At 34.0% G+C, this 21340-nt stretch overlaps 1 protein-coding gene across 3 annotated transcripts in view; it reads left to right on the top strand.

Annotated features, from left to right (window-relative positions):
* The window catches only part of LOC100922822 (putative thiamine transporter SLC35F3), a 138507-nt gene that overhangs the window by 8644 nt on the left and 108523 nt on the right, over positions 1 to 21340 (top strand). For all 3 annotated transcript variants that reach the window (XM_031966920.1, XM_012547963.2, XM_023502063.2), the window contains exon 2: positions 13403 to 13727. In XM_031966920.1, coding sequence (XP_031822780.1) covers positions 13403 to 13727 — 325 coding nt within the window. The remainder of the gene's footprint in view (positions 1 to 13402; positions 13728 to 21340) is intronic.

The raw sequence follows: 21340 nt of genomic DNA on the forward strand, positions 1-21340 counted from the left end.
CTATTGCCAGGCATGTTAAGCTTTTTACAATTATTTTATTTCATTATAATTTTCATTATATTACAAATTTCATTTCAACTATTATTTCATTTACAACAATCTTGAAGAATAGGTACTATTTTTGTCCCCATTTTAATGGTTCAGGAAACTGAGGCAAGCAAAGGTTAAGTAGCTTGTTCAGGATAACACAACTAGTAGGTATCTAAAGCTGTATTTTAATTCCTGACCACAGACCCTGCACTCTTATCTATTATGTCACCTAACTGCCCATAACTAGAGAAAAAGGAATTAGAATTGGGCAAAATCAAGTATATGGGGTACTACTCAAACACATGGCCATTACTATGTTAGGTCCATGCCAGAAGTCAGTGATGGGAGAAAATGAGAGCAGTGAATACCTGAAAATTGTGACATTTAAGCCCTTTCACAACCAGATCCATACCAAACTACTTTTCCAACTTTGTTATATGCTATGTCCCTTCCTGTATTCTGCAATCTAACCAAACTGACACTTCTCTCATCCTCTTTTGGAAAAGGATGTCCCTCTGCTCTCCTCACGTCCTTTTCCTCTTACAATACCTAATTTCCTTTCAAGCTCAACTTAAGTGCCAGCTTCTTCATGAGGACTTCCTAATCACCATCTGTTGCTCCTAACCACTCCTTGTCAAAAATCATGTTTATGTATTTGTTTTTTATCCTTAAGCAAATACATATTGTCTCTCACCACAAAATGTAAATAAATTGAATATAAGGACTGTTTCTTTCTTTTTGTTTTTGTATTCTCAACTCCTAGCTCAGGGCATGGGAGGGACTTACTAAATATTTCTTGATTGATTGAAATGACTTCATAGAAAGAAGACTGGGTACAAGAAAGGTGCTAGCAATAACTTTTTCCTGCTAAACAGTTTTGTTTGTGACTTGCACTAATTATGAATGGTTTATAGTAAAAGTAACCTCACCACTAACTGTAATAAATACTCATTCTTAAGTGCTAGTTAGCAGTTTATGAAATGATGTTTGCCATAAGATATAAAAGCCAATCACCTTTTAAGAAAAAAAGCTCAACACATCATTATGGATGCTCAATTCCTGTATCAACTGGAGGCAAAAGATTTGGGGAAGGAAGAATGCTTTTGAAGTCAGCATTTTTCTTATCACAAAAATCCGGGGAGGAAGGTTCTATTATTGTCCTCAGTTTACAAATGAGGAAAATGAGGCAAGTAGATGTGAAATGTTTGATCCAGGTTCATTGTTGTTCATCCTTCATTCTCAAAGAGAACCAATGACATCACAAGGATGATGTCTTGACTTACTCATTGGATTTGAGAGGCAGAGTCGCACAAAGTCATCAGCCTCACTTCCTCCTTGAGAGTCATCAAAGTCAAGATAAGTGGTGATGGCCCAGGATGCAGTGGGTGGCCGTGGCTTATTATTATTAAGGCCTTTCCCACTGAGTCAATGCCCATTCAATGAGTAAGTGCTTGATAAGAATTGAGGGGAAAAAAATGACCTAATTTACCATCACAAAATATCATGCTAAAAGGGCAAGATCCTCAAAGTTTCTGGCCAGAACCAAAACCAATTGCTATTCATGGTGTAATGCCTGAGAAACAGAGGCAAGATAGAGATTAGAGAGTATTTAATAGTTTATTAAATAGAGAGATATACTGGGACCAAATGGAACCATGGTTTGGTCCCAGGGCTGAATGAGACTATCGTCTCCAAGAATCCAGCAAACAATTTGAATTCTCAATGACCTATATACACATGGCTCATACTCAGGAGGTATACTGAGGCAAGGGAGGAATCAGGGTATTGAGAGCAGGAATGGGACTCTGACAGGGTGGAGTGAGCTTCTGGAGAGGGATGACATAATAGGGGTAGGCACCCCGGACATGGGGAGAGGCATCTTGATAAGATGGTATCTGACATTCTGATAGTTTTGGATGGGGAGAGGCATTCTGATATTCTAAAACATAAGATCTTTTATCCTTTATCAAATATTCTGATAAAGAGGGAGGGGAGGTTTTGTAGGACTGAACTTTGAGCTGATAATTATAAACTGAAGCAGAGAAACTGAATCAGGACTGGGTCAGGATAAGTAGGGAAACTGAGTCAGGACAATAAAAGAGAATTGTGGGATAATAACAGAACTAATACATATCTGAGGAAAATTTTGATTTTAGGTCTCCTGACTTGAAAGTCAGGAGTCTATCCCTTACTCCACCTCCATAGATTGTGAGTTCAGTTATAATTTAGAGGTCATTGAGTCCAATCCCATTATTTTACATTTGAGGAAACAAGTTTAGAGATGTTGAATGACTTACAGATTCACACAGCTACTAACTTTCTGAAATAGGATTTGAATTCAAGGATACATTGCAAATCTCCTTCAATCAGTTATCATTCTGTCTTATTCTCTTCTTAATTTGTTTATCTCAGATCTTTGTTCTAGTTCTAACTGGTGTGCCTACCCAGTTTGAACAGAAAACCACTGAGCAGTAGCTAGCAGCTGTTATGTCCCTGTAGGGTGTGATTCCCTTCTGCTTTTTGAAAAGGTCCTGATTGGAGCTAGAAGAATGACTTCCAAGAAGAATGACTGGGCATGCAACCCCTTAGCAACTTGTTGATTGTAGGAATGAAGCAGCTGCCAGAAATTTGCTCTACATATAGGAAGTCCATGCAGACTCTCATCTCAATTCCCTTTTTTTGTAAATGCATCCCAAAATACTCAAACCCTTTTAGGTTTCGTTTAGGTTTAGGTTTTAGGTGTGTGTGTGTGTGTGTGTGTGTGTGTGTGTGTGTGTTTTAGTTCCTATAACATCAGTCAACATTTAATGAATACCTACTATGTGAATATCAAGCAGAGTTTTTTTTTTTAATCCCCTTAATTTAAAGCCAAAATGTATTATTCAGTCTAGACATCAAGATAAAGTAATCAATTTTTTCCCTCAAGATATGGTCCCCTGACTCTTTCAGCATAATTTAAAGTTTAAGCTACATCCATTCAGTTTTTCATGGGCCAATAATCCATATCTTTCAGCATGTACTGGACACAAAGTTGTCTTAATATTGATGAATGAAAGCATGCTATTTGAACATTTGAAAGTCATTCAGGTATCCCTTGGGAGATTAAAAAAGAAGAAAGAAAGAACAATACAAAAATGGCTTTTTGCCAATGCAGTATATCCAGCAGATTTAACCAAGGCTTCTAGGATCAGAATTTGAATTCTAATTCTAGCTTTCATCTTGGCTCACTGGGGAACCTCAGGCAAGCCTTACTGGACTTCATGTAAAAGGAAATCAAGTATCTTTCTCAGGCTTTGAAGAACTGTTCTGGCTGAGAACTCACCAGAGAACTTCATAAATAGGAAGTGCTTTTATCATGTAATATACTAATGTAATATCATGTAATGTAATAAAAACAGCTTCCCTTTTTCTTCCTAGTTCTACTTGAGATCTTATAGACTCGCTTTACAACAAAAACAATTCTAATTTACGCAACTTTATCCAAGTCAGACTCCTACAAAGAAATATAGAGCTCATCTAATCCTTTAACAATGAGGAAACTAAGGTTCAAAAGAATTAGATGAACAAAATCAATGATATACCCAATATAGTCAACTCAACTATTATCACCTTAGTAAGCACCAAAATACATATTTTCAAAGCAAACCATAGTGTCTCATTTCCTTCTCATAGCCAAGATTCATCTTTGAAAACTCTTTTCCAAATTAAAAAAAGGAGTCAAATTCCATTCAAATCGAAATGCAACTTTTCATTCTCTTTCACAATTGAAGTTTCAGATTAAAAGGTTTCTTTGGGGCCACATCCCAGACACATGGAATTCCTCCAACAGAAACCAGCCTCTGGAAACAAAAGAATCAGGGTATTGCCTCTTCTCCTTGATTCAGTCTTCTTAAAAGGTACCCTTCTTACCCAATGTCAATATTCAGAGGTAGGGAGGCAAGGAAGAGGTTATGGGGATTTCCTGAGTCTAGTTCACACATGTCTTTTTTCTCTGTTTTCTTGTACTCATAGCCAAGTTCCATGCCTATAATGAAATAATGCCTCACCTCTACCTCTTAATAAGTTACTAATCAATAAACTCCACTGGCTCCCTATTGCCTTTAAGAACAAATACAAAATGTTCTCTTTGGCATTCAAAACCCTCATAAACTATTTCCCTGCTATCTTTCCAGGATTTTTTGTACCTTACTCTAACATATGTACTCTTAGATCCATTAACAGTGACCTCTTGGTTGTTCCATAAAGAAGATTTCCATCTTTTCGCTTGGGGCTTAGAGATTCTCTGGCTCTCATTCTCTGGCTATACTTCATGCTTAGAACACTTTCCTTCTCCAATATAAATACTGACTTCCCCACATTCAAGTTCCATTAAAAGTTCTGTCTTCTAAAGGAAACATTTCTCAACCCCTCTTAGTTTCAGTGCTTACCCCTTATTGATCATCTTCTTTTTAGTCTATATATGGCTTGCTTTGTTTGTACATTGTCTCCCCCATTAGATCATAATCTCCTTGAGGACAAGGATTGTGTTTTGTCCTTTTTTTGGATCTCCAGCACTAATACAGTGCATAACACATAGTAAGTGTTTAATAAATGTTTGTTGATTGATTAAAAATCTTAGCTTCCTTCAAGGCTCACCTGAAATGCCACATTCTCTAAAAAGTCTTTCCTTTTCCTTCTCAAATTATGTTAGTTTTGCTTTTTTATTCGCCTTTTTCATTTTGCCCTTCCCAATATAACATAAAGTGCTTGAAAACAAGTATCTTGTGTTCATTTTGTGAATCTTCATACTAAGAAGCAGCATAGTATACTAAATCAAGGGTCAGCCTTAGATTGAGGAAGATCAGAGTCAAGTTCTACTTCTGATACAAACTGTGACCATTGCCAGGTCATTTAATATATTCATGTTTTCAAGAAACTCTCCAAAACTACAAGTATTTTTTCTAGCTCTATGAAATAATTTTTGATAGCTTGATTGTTGTGGTACTAAATAAATAAATGTATTTAATAGAATTGTTATTTTCATCATATCAGTTTGCCTACCTATGAACAATTAATATTTTTCCAATTGTTTAGGTCTGACTTTATTTGTACAAAAAGTGTTTTGTAATTGCATTCATATAGTTCCTAAATTTGTTTTGGCAGTTAAACTCCCAAGTATTTTATATTTTCTACATTTATTTTAAATGGAGTTTCTCTTTCCATCTCTTGCTGCTGGGCTTTGTTGGTAATATAAGTATAGAAATGTTGGTTATGTGAGTTTATTATGCATCCTGTATCTTTGCTAACATAGTTTATTATTTCAAGTTGCCTATTCTCTAAGTATGCCATCATATCATTTACAAAGAGGGAGCTTTGTTTTCTCATTGCCTGTTTTACTTCCTTCAATTTCTTTTTCTTCCCTAATTTATATAGCTAACATTTCTAGTATGATATTGAATAATAGTGGTGATAATGAGCTTCCTTGTTTCATCCCTGATTTTATTGGGAAGGCTTGTAGCTTATTCCCATTATAAATCATGCTTATGGATAGTTTTAGGTAAGTACTTCTTACCATTTTAAGGAAAGCTCCATTTATTCCTATGCTCTTTAGTGTTTTTTAATAAGAATAAGTGTTGGATTTTGTCTTTTCTGTGTCTATTGAGATAATCATATGATTACTATTAGTTTTATTATTGATAAAGTCAATTATACTGGTAATTTTCCTAATATTGAACCAGTTTTTCATTTCTAGCATAAATACCACCTGGATATAGTATATTTTCCTTATGATATATTCTTCTAATCTCCTTGCTAATATTCTATTTAAAATTTTATTTATTCTAATCTTAGAATAGGAAGAATGTGTAATGAGGGAGAAAAAGAGTAGATATAGGACACAAAAATGTCTTTGTTCCTACTCTGTGTACTTCTGAGAAGTGGAAGGGCCAGAATTTAATGAAACTGACTCCCAATTTGAGAGTCTCATAGGCAAATTTTAAAGGAGTAGAAAAGAGAAGTAAACTAAAAGCTAATTTATTCATAATTAATATACAAAGCACCTTGAACCTATAACTTCTCTTCAACTTAACATTTTTTATATTAACATTGTGTACCAGTTAAGCTTTTAAACTTAATGGATTGAGTCAAGAAAATATGAGCTCAAATATGATCTCAGACACTTAGAAGTACTGTGAAACAATTTATTAAACCTCTGACTGCCTCAAAATGAGGATAAATAAACTACCGATGTTGTTATGAGAATAAAAATATTTATAAAGTGCTTTGTAGCAGTAATGTTCTATATAAATGATATTGCAGTTGTTTAGTTATTTTTCAATCATGTCAAATTCTTGGTGACCCATTTGATGTTTTCTTGGCAAAGATAAATAAATGGATTTCTATTTCCTTTTCAGCTCATTTTATAGATGAGGAGAATAAGACTAATAGTGTTTGTGATTAATACAATTCTGGGAGGAAGAATGGGGTAGTAGATACAGAGCCATCTTCAAAGTCATTCAAGTCTTACTACCAGCATATAGATGATGTTATAAGCACTGGTAGACAGAGTTTCTTTAGGCCAAAGTTCCTTGAATGACATTTCAAGTCCTGACCTTATCTTTATCCTACTTAAATGGATGAGGATCACAAAGAACAGACAGTCTGAACTTCCAAAAAATATAAGACATTCTAATTCAAATTAGCTTTCTGTCTGTAGTCAGAGAAGTTAAGATCCTTTCTGAAATCTTTTGGGTTGAATTCCATTCAATAATTTTTTTTAATGCCTTTGCTGTTCAAAGAACTATACTAGAGGCTATGAATACTTAAAAAATGATCAAGATATAGTCATTGTCATATGTTATTAATAATAAATATTATTAATAATATGCCATTAATAAATGCTTATTTATTTATTTGAAACACTCAAAAGGACATATTCTCAATACATATGTGTACATATTTATAATGATATGTATTACATGCATTATATATTTATTAATGATAGAATAGTATAAGATTCATAATTGACATAATTAGTATACATTATATAACATGGTAATCTATTGTATTAAGTAATAGTTTATAGCAATGTACTATATTTGAATTATATGTAATATATAAAATATATTATGTAACTTAGTATATAACAAAATATGAACTAATAATTTGAGATGAATTATTAGTTTATGTCATATTCATATCTCAGATAATGAAATTAACACCTTGCTCTCAAGAAGCTTATAGTCTGGTGAGGAGAGAAGACACAATTTTGTAAAATCTGAGAGTTCATAAAATCTTGTAAAATCTTCAGAAAGACCTTACAAAATCATGTAGGGCAGAGGTATGAAACATGCAGCCAACTTGAGCTCTAATCACATTAAAATGTAATTGGGTAATAGTTAACAACATAAATACAAATACAAATGTGCCATTTAGTGGCCTCCATTTTTATTTGAATTTGTCATCTCTGATCTATTCCATACTATACCTGAAACAGTAATCTCCTCCACAACATTCATAAAAAGTGGTCATCCAACTTTGCTTAAAGACATCCAGAGATGTCGAATTCCCTCCAACTCCCCCACACCATTAAATGTTTTCTTCTCCCTCCTTTACCCATCTTTCTTGAATTTTTAGTCTGCAGATTTTTCACTTGGCCCACCCATCCTTTTTTCCCCTCCCTGGATATATTCCAGTTTGCCATAATACTTCATAAAATATTGTCTCCAATACTAAATACAGTATCCAAAATGCAACCTAAGAAAAATAGGATATAACAGGATCTAATCCCTCCCTCTTCCTGCACTTTCTTTTGTATTATTATTAAACCTTTTTTATTTTCAAAACATATGCATGGATAATTTTTCAACATTGACCCTTGCAAAACCTTGTGTTCCAAATTCCCCCCCCCATCCTCTCCTCTAGATGACAAGTAATCCAGTATATATTAAACATATTAAAAATATATGCTAAATCCAATATATATATTCATATTTATAAGATTATCTTGCAGCACAAGAAAAATCAGATCAAAAAGGAAACAAAAATGAGAAAGAAAACATTTCAGGAAACCTAAGATCACATTAGATTTTTTTTTCCCTGCCATATTACAACTAAGCCTTTAAATTTGAAATCTGCTAAATGGCTCTTTTCACATGGACTATTATCTAATTTAAACTATTATCTAACCATGCATGCCCTTTTTATTGGTTAGGCTTGGTATTTCAAAGGGAAAAAAAAAAAGAAAATCCTCATTCCATTTTAAGATCATTACAAAGTTAATTGAATTTTATGTGATATACATAGATAAACACTCATAAGAAAGGAACAAGACTTATACCATCCCTTTCCCTGATTGCCTGTATCTAGGCAAGTGAATTCATTATAACTGAATTCCAGGCAACCAAGTGGGCTCAGTTAACTCACCAATTCTAAGACCAAAAGTATTAGAGTCATGGGATCTGATACTCACATGGACAAAGGGAGTTAGAAACTTCATGCTAAGGTTAATGAACTTTGAGCGCCTTCTTGAGTAGATCAGATAAAGTTGAATATAGGATCTGATTACATTCTTTTGAAGTCAAGGATTTTATTCATAGATATTCATCTACATGAAAGACACTGATCAAGTACCTGTATCCTGTTCTCCATTATGTAATTGTAGTTAGTTATTTGAACCTAATTGTAGGATGATTAAATTTTGTGTCTTTAGATTTGTCCATCATTGCAATTTTTTTTTGATTCATAGAAACTTGTGTCCCAGAGGAAGAAACTGGAGGCCATCTAATCTACACTGTATCTAAAACAAGGATATTTCTGTGAGATACCCAATAAGTAGCTATCCATCCTTCATCTGTCCAGTGGTAGTGGGGTGTGTGTGGGAACAGAAAGAAAAAAAAAGGAAAAGGAAAAAAGTTAGACAATAAGAACTATATATTTTAAAGAAATATCAAAGTTTTATATGCAATCTTCTTTTTCTTTTCTACTGTTTAATGGAAATGCTAGTGTTATTTCATAAATTAATTTTAAAAAACTGTAATGAGAAAGACTCCACAACTTCATACAGCAGTTCTTTCCATTTTGGGATTGGACTAATTATTAGGATTTATAATTTATAATATAGTTTATATCTTATCTAGTATATCATATATATACTTTTATGTGACTTGTAATATAGCATATAAATAATATAGTATATATGTTATATGTAGATATAATATATGTAATATATTTTTATAGAGTAATTAATATGTAGATTTGAGTTCAAATATCTTTAGCATCCTCTTTAACTTCTTTTTAACATCCACCTATTTGCATCTGGGTCTAACCTCTCTTCCATATGACAGCCCATAAGCTGCTTGAAGATAACTATAGTCTTTCTAACTGATCCAGAAGTCATGCTCTCCAGGATAAGCATCCTTTCTTCCCTTTTTTTCCTTTGACAATTCCTCAGATGAAATTATCTTCATTCTCTTTACTATTAAGGTTATCCTCCTCTGGACACACTCCAGCTTGTTATTATCCTTCCAAAGATGTGTTATCCACAAGTGAACACAATTCCTATTTTCACATCCAGAATTTTGGTCACTGCTTCCAGCTTCCTGTCGTCTATAAATCTGATAATAAGTACTTAGGACTGGAATTAAGTTCTATCCCTGGAGAATGGTTGGGGTGGGCTGTATTTGCTTGTTTTCCTTTGACTCTTTTCATGAGAATCCATTCTACTTACTTATTATTATTTTAAAAGGATAGAGTGTTCATTTTAGCTATGAATTTCTTTACAGTTAGCATTTGTGTATTTTTAATATTTCTTTTGGTAAAATGACTAGAAAAATGCCCACTAGAGAATAACTTCTATAATCTAAACATTTTAGTAACAGCAAATTAAATTATTTAATGCCCACTGCCTTCATTTAGATGCCTCCACAGAATCAATCGCTTCTGTTGTTATAAATTTATTAGATCATAATAGAAATTGTCCATACATTTTACTTCTAAAAATATAAGGCAGCTAAACCAAGAAACACACTTACTCTAGCCATAGATTTTTTTTCAAGTTCAGCAAAAATGCATTCTTATACATACTTGTACCATAAAATAGTCTTTTATTTATACATTGATTTTTGCTTCCTCCAATTATGGCTCAGATATAGATTTTTAACAACAAACCTGGCATCATAAAAATGCTCATTTATCCCTATGTAAAACAATATAGCAAAGGGTGTTTTTACCCAACTAAATCATCACACTTTTATTTATATATGCTGAGAGAAGTGGAGACTGGATAATCCAAAGTGTTAGGTAATCTATAAACAAATTATGCTGTATTTTGAGTTTATACCTGAAAGTAGCTCTTCCTTAGAATCTGGTCTTTTGTTCCAAGGCAATGAAAAAATCCCATACAGTGAATGTGTGACTTAAGAGGACCTGAAATGCAATTTGTTGTTTTCTTAATCCACTCCAAACACCAACCTGAATTGTTCAAAATACTGCTCTATATCAGCCCTTCCCTAAGGCTGATTAAATGGGTAGACTTGGAAGGATATTTAGGCTACAAGCAAAGAAATCGATAAACCCTCAACAACAACAATAACAAAAAGTCTTTGAGTAATGCAAGTAATCCAGAAAACAGGATTTGCAAAACTGAATTTTGATACTATGTTTTTCACTTGATGCTTTACTAGAAGTAGAAAACCTTCTACTTCTAGTAGAAGTATTTATATGAATATAACTACTGCCAATATAACTATTACCAATTCCATACAAAGAAATCTGATACATATGGAACTTTTTTTAGTTATTTTCCAGCAGTTCCAGGACAATGTTTAGGTGGCGAACCTGGGACGGCTGTAAAGATGATAAATGAATAAAAAAAAAATTTGCCATGAATAAAGCAATAATGCTATTTAAATCTTCAGCATGAATAAAAAGTAGTAATAGAGAAATTGTTCAATTTCCACCTTCCTGTAACCTGATTGAATAGCACATGAATCAATGCCAAATTTTGGGAGCCAGATTGGTATCATGGATTAATGTTTATCTTCATTCCTAGAGACAAGAACCCCTTTAAACAAAGGTTCTTAATTCAAGTGTTTCATGAATAGATTTCAGAGAGTCTTTGAACTTGAATGGGAGGGAAAACTGCATCTTTATTTCGAAATAATAGGTTTTATTCTAATTGTACATATTTCATTCGGGGTACCTAAACGACACAGGGGATAGTGTCAGGTCTAGAGTCAGGAAGATTCATCTCCCTGAGTTTAAATCTGAGCTTAGACACTTATTAACTATATAACTTTGGGAAAGTCCCTAACCCTGTTTGTCTCAGTTTTCTCATCTGTGAAATGAACTGAAAGAGAGGCAAACCATTCTACTATCTTTGCCAAGAAAACTCCAAACAGGGTTACAAAGTCAGATAACTGAAAACAACTGAACATCAACAAAATATATTATTTATCAACTCAAAAACATTATTCTTTAAAAAAAGAGTTCATAGTCTTCCTCAGATTACCAAAGGAATCCATGATCCAAAAAAGGTTAGAAACTTTTGCTCTAAAAACAAACTGATTAGGTTTATGATACTGTGATTTTAAAGAAGAAATACAATGAAGGGAATTTCTGGGGGTCTGTTTGTATAGGAGACTTGTTAGATCAATTGAAAAGTGTGATTTTTTGGGTTCATGACCTAGGCATAAAGAATGAGATTATAAATAAATTAGAGGAACACAGGATAGTTTACCTCTCAGACCTGTGGAAGAGGAAGGAATTTGTGACCAAAGAAGAACTAGAGATCATTACTGATCATAAAATAGAAAATTTCAACTATACCAAACTGAAAAGTTTTTGTACAAACAAAACTAATGCAGACAAGATTAGAAGGGAAGCAATAAACTGGGAACATATTTTTACAGGCAAGGTTCTGATAAAGGCCTCATTTCCAATATATATAGAGAATTGACTCTAATTTATAAAAAATCAAGCCATTCTCCAATTGATAAATGGTCAAAGGATATGAACAGACAATTCTCAGATGAAGAAATTGAAACTATTTCTACCCATATAAAAAGATGCTCCAAGTCATTATTAATCAGAGAAATGCAAATCAAGACAACTGAGATACCACTACACACCTGTCAGACTGGCTAGAATGACAGGGAAAGATAATACGGAATGTTGGAGGGGATGTGGGAAAACAGGGACACTAATACATTGTTGGTGGAACTGTGACTGCATCCAACCATTCTGGAGAGCAATTTGGAACTATGCTCAAAAAGTTATCAAACTGTGCATACCCTTTGATCCAGCAGTGTTACTACTGGGCTTATATCCCGAAGAGATCATAAAGAAGGGAAAGGGACCTGTATGTGCACGAATGTTTGTGGCAGCCCTCTTTGTAGTGGCTAGAAACTAGAAACTGAGTGGATGCCCATCAGTTGGAGAATGGCTGAATAAATTGTGGTATATGAATATTATGGAATATTACTGTTCTGTAAGAAATGACCAACAGGATGATTTCAGAAAGGCCTGGAGAGACTTACATGAACTGATGCTGAGTGAAACGAGCAGAGCCAAGAGATCATTATATACTTCAACAACAATACTATATGATGACCAGTTCTGATGGACCTGGCCATCCTCAGCAATGAGATCAACCAAATCATTTCCAGTGGAACAGTAATGAACTGAACCAGCTATGTCCAGCGAAAGAACTCTGGGAGATGACTAAAAACCATTACATTGAATTCCCAGTCCCTATATTTTTGCCCACCTGCATTTTGGATTTCCTTCACAGGCTAATTGTACAATATTTCAGAGTTCGATTCTTTTTGTACAACAAAATAACAGTTTGATCATGTATACTTATTGTGTACCTAATTTATATTTTAATATATTTAACATCTACTGGTCATCCTGCCATCTGGGGGAGAGGGTCGGGGGAAGGAGGGGGAAAATTGGAACAAGAGGTTCGGCAATTGTCGATGCTGTAAAGTTACCCATACATATAACCTGTAAATAAAAGGCTATTAAAATTTAAAAAAAAAAGAAAGAAAGAAAAGTGTGATTTTTTGCTAATTAGGTATATTTATGCACAGTGTGGATCTTTCTTGCAGCTTCCTTAAATAGCATACATGAAGATACATGGATCAATAATTGATAGTTAATGTGTGTGTGTTCTGAATACAGAGGAACATGACATTGGTCAAGTGTTTCTGTTCTCACAGCATCCATCACCAGCACCCTTTTGCAATTGAATTCTAGCTTATAGGCACTTGCTCAACCCCCAGCCTATTCCATTCCCAACTTTATGGAGATAGAAAGTCTTGAGAGAAGGGTGACTCAGGTGCTGTCCACAAATCCCTATTAACCTTCACTTCATTTTTTCACCTCTCTCCAGGGGATGAGCGCCCTCGGGACTCTCCAGCCCCAACAGAGACTCAAATGCCAGCTGGAGTGGAGACTGGAGGGAGAGCCAGCTATTGCTGTTGGAAATGCTCCAGAGAGCAGCTCAAGAAGTTTTTCTGGGGTGTGGCAGTGGTTTTGTGCATCTGTTCTTCATGGGCAGGTTCCACACAACTTGCCAAGCTGACCTTCAAGAAATTTGATGCCCCTTTTACCCTGACATGGTTTGCCACCAACTGGAACTTTTTATTCTTTCCTTTATACTACATCGGGCATGTTTGCAAATCTGCAGAGAAACAGTCTTTAAAACAAAGATACAGGTAAGAAGGACTTAACGATCTAATCCATTTCATGATCTTGTGCTTTTAGGGAACTGAATAAGAACTGGTACTCATCTTTAAAAACTGACAATGAAAGAACTATTCTCTCCTTGGTGTTACATCTGAATTTGCTGCTTACTCTCTGTAAGAGGGAAAGCTTTAGGTTCATTAATGGTAAATAATAAAAAATGAAAATGATGATAATGATGATAATATTTATATATAGTCTAAGGTTTGCAAAGGGCTTATTATATCATGTCTTACTTGATCTTCTCACAAGGATTGCATAGGAAGCTAGTTGACTATTAAAAATAATAAAAAAAACTATCACATATAGCCCATTAAGATTTACAAAGTGATATATAGCAAGATATATTTATACATAGATATTTGCAATCTGATTTGATCTTCACAAAGACATTGTGAATTGGCACTATCATTATCCCCACCTTGAAAAGGTTAAGATAGATTATGTGCTTTGTCCAAGATCACAGTTATAAATATATATAAATACAATATTTATAATATAATATTACATATAATATATAGTTATATAATATATAATAATGAATAAATATAATAAATATAAGTAGCTTATTTTGAATCCAGTCAGGATTCAAACTTAGGACTTTCTTACTCTGAGTACAGAGGGTTTTTTTTTCAGAATACTTGCTCTAGAGACAGAGGACCTGGATGCAAATCCTATTTTTGATACTTACAACCTCTGCGGTCCTGGACAAGTCATGTAAATTCACTGTGCCTAAATTTCCCTGTTAGTAAATTGGGGGAGGAAAGGCAGATTGAATGGCCTGTGAGGCTTCCTGTAGTACTATAGCTATAATCCTGTGAAGTCACAGGAACATAACTTCAAAATTCCTTTGTAAGACAAATTTGCCATAATTTGGCCTTTATCCAAATTCTCTTGTATGTTCTCCAATATCTCTCGTGGGATGGATCATGGAAAGGCAAGAAAAGAGCATGACACTGGTTTGAAATGGTGGAATGAAAAGAACCTAGACTGTGGAGAATCAGTATTATCATCTTCCCATAAGACATTCTTGCTTTTCTTTGCTTCAAGCTCTGAAATCAGCCTCAAAGATTCTTCCACACTTCACCTTGGCTGAATCCCACAAAGAACCCAGGAAAGGTGAAAAAAAAATGTTATGATTGGATCATTGTTGGCCTTTGGTGTCTGGGGCTGCACACATATGCACACTATGGCAGTAATGTTTTCTTTCCATAAAGTTTTCATGAGATTTTCTTGAAAATGGAAATGGAATTATTTTTTCTCTCCAAAACAAGTTACATTTAATTGTTCTGGTGCTGTGAAAACTAAACAGCTTCTAAACTTCTTTGATGTTTTCTCCTTTTGATTTCATTGCAACAATTTATCAAGAATATATAATCTAAAGAAACTAGACATCAGAGACCAGAAGCACTTCTTCCCCTTCATGTAAGAACTCAATCAAAGATTCGATTTGAGTCAAAAGTACAAAACAAGATAGTAATTCTCATTTGACTACTTACAAACATCAACTCCTTTCAAGATAGGCATTTAAAGTACAAAGTAACTTGCATTCGCTTGCATTACCTTGTTTTGTTTTGTTTAGTTATTTAAACTATTTACATTGATCAGAGTTCTTAGATTTTACAAAGTTGTTTCTACAGTGTTACTATTATAAATTGTATAAATTTCTTATAAACAATATGAAGAAAGGATTCAACAGAAAACTATTAATTTCCCTTTCACACTTTTTTTACTTGAAAAAACTATACATCATTTTCAAAACTATCCTGTTTTTCTGTGCTTCCAAATTTTCTTATGTTCTCTGCTATGCACTTTTTTTTTTCTTTCCCTCCTCATCCTACCCTAGAGAAGGGTATCATTAAACTCAAACATGCGTGTGTGTGTGTGTGTGTGTGTGTGTGTGTGTGTATGGATAACTATATCTCTAGATAGATAGGTAGGTAGGTAGGAGACAAAAGCATGTTATGCATCTATTTGTCAGTTCTTTCTCTGTATGTAGATAGCATCTTCATAGGTAGATGATTTGAGTATATATTATACTTAAATTGACTTAGCCATTCAAAGTAATTCTTAGAAGTATTTTGCTTTTCCTGTGTACAATGTTCTCTTGATTCTGCTCATTTCATTCTCCATTGCTTCGTTCAAGTCTTTCCTTATTTTTCTAAAATCAACTAGCTCATCATTTCTTATAGTTAGTAGTATTTCATCCCTATCATTCCATTTCATTTAAGTTGTTAAATTTAGCTGCATATAATTAGACAAAATAACTCCTTGTAATTGCTTTGATTTCATTTTCATTAGTTGTATATTCAACCTTTTCATTTTTTGTTGTGATTTGGAAGCTACCTACCAGTGGCTGCTGGAGGTCTAACTCAGATCTGTAGAATGGATCTCTTCATGTGAGAGGATGATGATGATACAAAGAGACTGAGAGACAGTTGCTGTTCTCTGACCTCTCTCCTCTTCCCTCTTGCCTCCAATTTATTTCATTCCCAATCCACAAGGAATTTCTGTTAGTAAAGGCTGCTTTGCAACTCCTTCAGATGTTATGATTCATACCTGTAAAGGCTCTCGGAGAATTAACCTGCCCCTTCACTAAGGACAATCATTAATTGTCCTTAACAATTTTTAATATTAGTGACTTGGTCTTCTCTCTTTTTAAAATAATATTAACCAATGGTTCATCTATTTTATTGGATTTTTATATAAAATCATCTCCCAGTTTTATTTATTGCTTCAATGTTTTTCTTACACTCAAGAATCTCATTTTTAATTTTATAAATAATTCCTATTTAGTGTTTCACTGGGGATTTTTATTTTATTTAAAGCATAAATACAAAATAAGAAAAGAAAAAACATTGCCATGTGCATAGCAGCACATGAATACAAAACAATAAATTTTCATTTCAAGAAAGTAAATATAATAAAACTACACCTTGTGTTCAGAGTCCACTTTTCTTTTTCTTTGTGGGTTTACTTTTGTTCTCAGTTATGCATAATTTACTTTACTGTTTTCCTCATCATCATCCCCATCAAAGAAGATTACAATTAAGTGAGGATATATTTGTGTGTGTATACATATACATACACATTTATACATACACACACACACACATATATATACACATCATACATATATTATACATAGAGATAGATATTGATATTTATATATATATATATATACACATATATAATCATATGCATATATGTAAGACCTTACTAAACATTTCCACACTGTCTTCTGTTTCTTTGAAGATGGATAACATCTTCCTTCATAAGTCCAAGTCTTTCCTTATGTTTCTAAATTCTACTCATCATTCCATTCCAACCCTAGTTATTTTAAATCATCTAAAACAATATTGATTAATATGGCTGGCATTTGGTGTAGTTTCCCTAGTTTTCTCCCTTGATTGAGTCTGTTTTAGCTTTAATTTTATCTGAGATCATGATCAATAACCCTGCCTTTTTTTACATACCAAATTCTACTCCTGATTTTTTTTTATGTTTGTGTTTATCTCTTATTTTTATAGCATTTCCTGAAAGCAACATATTCTTCAGTTCAAATTTTTAATCCATTATCTGTTTCCATTTTATGGATGAATTCATCCAATTCACATTTTAAGCTATAATTACTTGTTTATTTTCCTCTTTCTTAATTTCCTCATTATCCTTCTCACCCTATTCTTATTCTTCCTCACTCTTCTCCTTTGCTTCTGCCCCTCACCCCATTCCTGTCCCTCCTGACTCATCTACTTTACTTCTCTCCACTCCCTTGCCATTCTATTATTTAAACCACCAAATGAAGGTATCCCTCCCTTATCTTCCCCACCCCCTATCCTTTTGCCCTCTTATCATTATTTCCCTTTATCCCATTCCTTTTATGTATTGTATATATATGTATGTATTGCTCCATCTTTAACACATTCCCAATGACAGTAGATTCCAGGACTATCAGCCCTCTTCGTTCCTCATCTTTATTACAGATTTTTATGCTAGCTTGTGACATGTATGATACTACAGTATACAGAGATACTTAGGATTCCACAATTTGGTGTTTCACATTCGTTAGGCATCATTGTGATTAGTAATATTTTAAAAGATCATACTGATATTGCTGAAAGAGATGTTTTGAGAGGAAAAAAATTGAGGTTGTACATGAAATGTTTTTACTTCTCTGAATTCATTTCTAAGACATACTCCCCAAATTATCTCAGAAAGAGAAACTCCTTTTTAATTTTTTACAATGTTTTGAGATTCCTGAATGGAGCAGATAATCCTGCTATCAATGTTACTTCTCTTTGGGACTCCCTGAAAATCATATGTGTCCCCATTTTTCAACTGAGTAAACTGAGGCAAAGAGAGGGTAAGTTATTTGTGCCTGAGGCTAGATTTGAACTTAGTTCTCCCTGATTCTAAGCCCAGTGAGTTATCTAACTGCCCCATTTAGCACTGGCCCTGAACAAAAGCAGTAAAAGTGAACATGTTTCTAATAATGACTATTGTCACCACTGCTATTTTTTTAAATAGCCCTTATTTTTAACTTAAGTAAATATTTCCCAAGTTTCTTTCAGAATCTAGTTCAGATCCACCTCCCACACTAGTTCCTTACTGATACCCCCATTGTCAGAGCTCAGCCCCTCTTAAAATTATTCTGTATTATTCTGTATGTGTTTTTATTTGAGGCAGGTAGATGGTACAATAAATAGAAGGATGGATTTGTAGTCGATATCTGAATCCAAATCCAGTCTCATACACTAGCAGTGTGACCCTGGGTAAGCCACTTAATTTTTCTCTGCCTCAATTGCCTCATCTGTAAAATGGGGCTAATGTGAGGATCAAATTTGTGAAAACATTTTGCAAACCTCAAAACACTATGTAAATGCTAATTATAATTATCATCATCATTATATTTTGTCTCTTCAAAATTTTGTAAACTACTTTGAATCGGAGGCTTTTATTTTGCTTTTTTATTTAAGTACCTTGCTCCTTGTAGATCTTTAACAAAGATCTATTTAATTACTCTGAGTGACAATAGAAACAAAATACATATGGTAGGTTGCTTTATAAGTTGGGATTCAGAAGTTCTTATGCATTTTAACATCCCTAAAATATTAATAAGGAGACTTATAGATTATTTATGTCTGTCACATAATTCAGTTGATTAGTCATTTATTAAGTACCATCTACTTGCAAAACTACTTGCAAAAAATGTTTTTATACTTTAGTAGAGCTGTGATTTCATTAGGAAAACCAACTTATGTTTTTGTTTTTATTGTTGAGGCAATTGGGACTAAGTGACTTGCCCAGTGTTAAGTGTCTGAGACCAGATTTGAATTCAGGTCCTTCTGATTTCAGGGCTGGTGCTCTATCCACTGCACCATCTAGCTGGCCCAAGAAACTATCTTTTCAACTGATGAATATTGTAACCCTTCCTAATCCATGTGACATGTGTCCTTGCTTTTCATTAATCCCAAATTGATCTACTAGTAGAAAATCACTCTTTCTACTTTTAATATCTCAGGGATACCATATGCCACTTGTATTGTCCATCTATTGCCTCTCTTGCAACATGCATAACCAATTTTTTGTTTCTGGTCTTGGCTGCAAAAGCATATCCTTTGGCATCATGGTGCAATCTATGCTCATCCTGTAACTTTTTATTGCTTTGGGGATTGTTTGTCATTTTCATTCTCTAAGATCAGGATGTTCCATGATTTATCTCTGTATATCCTCTTTAAAGAGATATTTGTATTTTTTTAATGCTCTTGTTGATAGCAAAAGGTTTAGAATAATAGAGAATATTAAAGCATTTCCAAATTATAATCTAAGCCAGTCTCCTCCCACTATGAAGTTCTAAATCCTGCTCATTGTATAATTCCTATTAGCAATGTAGTAGAGAGAGCACTGGATTTCTAATCAGAAAGATCTGCTTCAGATTCTTGTCACCTCTGTGATCCTGAACAAGTAATAGTAGCAGCAGTAGTAGTAGTAGTAGTAATAGTAGTAGTAGTAGTAGTAGTAGTAGTAGTAGTAGTAGTAATAGTTGTTGTTTTGTTGTTGTTGTGGTGGTGGTGGTGATGGTGGTGGTGGTAGTGGTGGTGGTGGTGGTAGGAGCAGGAATAACTATTCCTAATTTCTAGAACTCTTGATAGTTTTTTAGTTCATCAACAAAAGCCAGCAAGTTGTGGGGCAAAAATGTGAAATATTACTAATGTCAAGTTTCTTGCTTTAAACTGTCAACATACAGGATTCCCAGCCTGCAGCAAATCCTTGTATCAATGAAACATTTCCATTTCCTTTCCCTCTGTCTCCAAAATATGAGAAAATCTGCTGGGAAAATTCTGGTGCATTTTAGTCCAGGTACTATGACAAATGGCAAATCACAACTCAATCAACCCAAACAAGTGGAAATATGACATTTCATTTCCTTTTGCCTCTCCTAAGACGTACCAGTCTTCCTATCACAAAAACCTCAAGCTGGTTTGGAACTAGGGGTAATAAATCCATTTCAAACCCTTATTTCTGAATCCTACAATACATAATTTCCTGTAAATTACTCTAGAGAATTACTCAAAAGTCTACTTTCTATACCAGAACTACTCCAGAAATTAAGAGGTAAAATGAGTCATGCCATCCCTTAAGTTTGAGTCCAACAGATTTTTTCAGACTGTAAATCTTCCTGGCTCTCTAGGCAACGTTATCATACCCCCTCAGATATTCTCCAACACCAAACAGAGAAACTTAGATTTAGAGAATTAATGTAAATTGGAAATTGTCTACTCCAACCCTATTGTTTTTATCAATGTGGAAACTGGGATCAAGTGTTTGCAAAGATAGTCATTTTAAAAAATTGGAATTAAAATCCTGTCTTCTTATTGTGGATCCATTGATACTTCCTCTAACCCATGGTTTCCAAACCACTGAGATGGCCCAAGGGGACTTTGAATCTGGGGGTGAGGATGGATCAATGCCCAGGTTAATGAACTCACTTCATAGAACCACCATAATTGACTATGGTTTCCACTACACTGAAACTGTTGAGTTCAGGCATTTCTGGAGAATTTCCAATGTTCAGTTCATCTTTTATTTTCAAGTTTATTTTTGGCTTAAGAGAGCCAAGTCTAGATTTGAGGGTTCAAGTTGACTTAATTTTAAGCAACTTCCAAGCCAACAAGCAAAACTGGTTGCCAGTTGTCATACCTTCATCTCTCATTAGGTCTTTAGGTCATGTTGATTGTTATGATTCTCTGTAATGGACAACTTAGGAAGACGGTCATAGTTTATATTTAGGTGCTCAAGTTTTAAAGGATCTCTTAAATGTTTCCTTAAGTTTCCTTAAGGTTTAAAGGATCTCTTAAATGTTTCCTTAAAGTTTCCTACGTGATGGTAAATAATGATGGTGACAAATAAATATTCTTAAGCCAGAAGTATTTGATCATATTCAGGACTTAGAAAAGGATAGACATATATGACCTGACCCCTTCAATCAATCAATCAACAGCAACTTTCTCCTATATGTGAAATATGATGATAGCTCTGATTTCTAGTACAGAGTAACCTCTCTATGATGTAAGTTAGCATCTTC

Source organism: Sarcophilus harrisii, chromosome 4 (genome assembly GCF_902635505.1).
Source record: "Sarcophilus harrisii chromosome 4, mSarHar1.11, whole genome shotgun sequence".
NCBI classification, from domain to species: domain Eukaryota; kingdom Metazoa; phylum Chordata; class Mammalia; order Dasyuromorphia; family Dasyuridae; genus Sarcophilus; species Sarcophilus harrisii.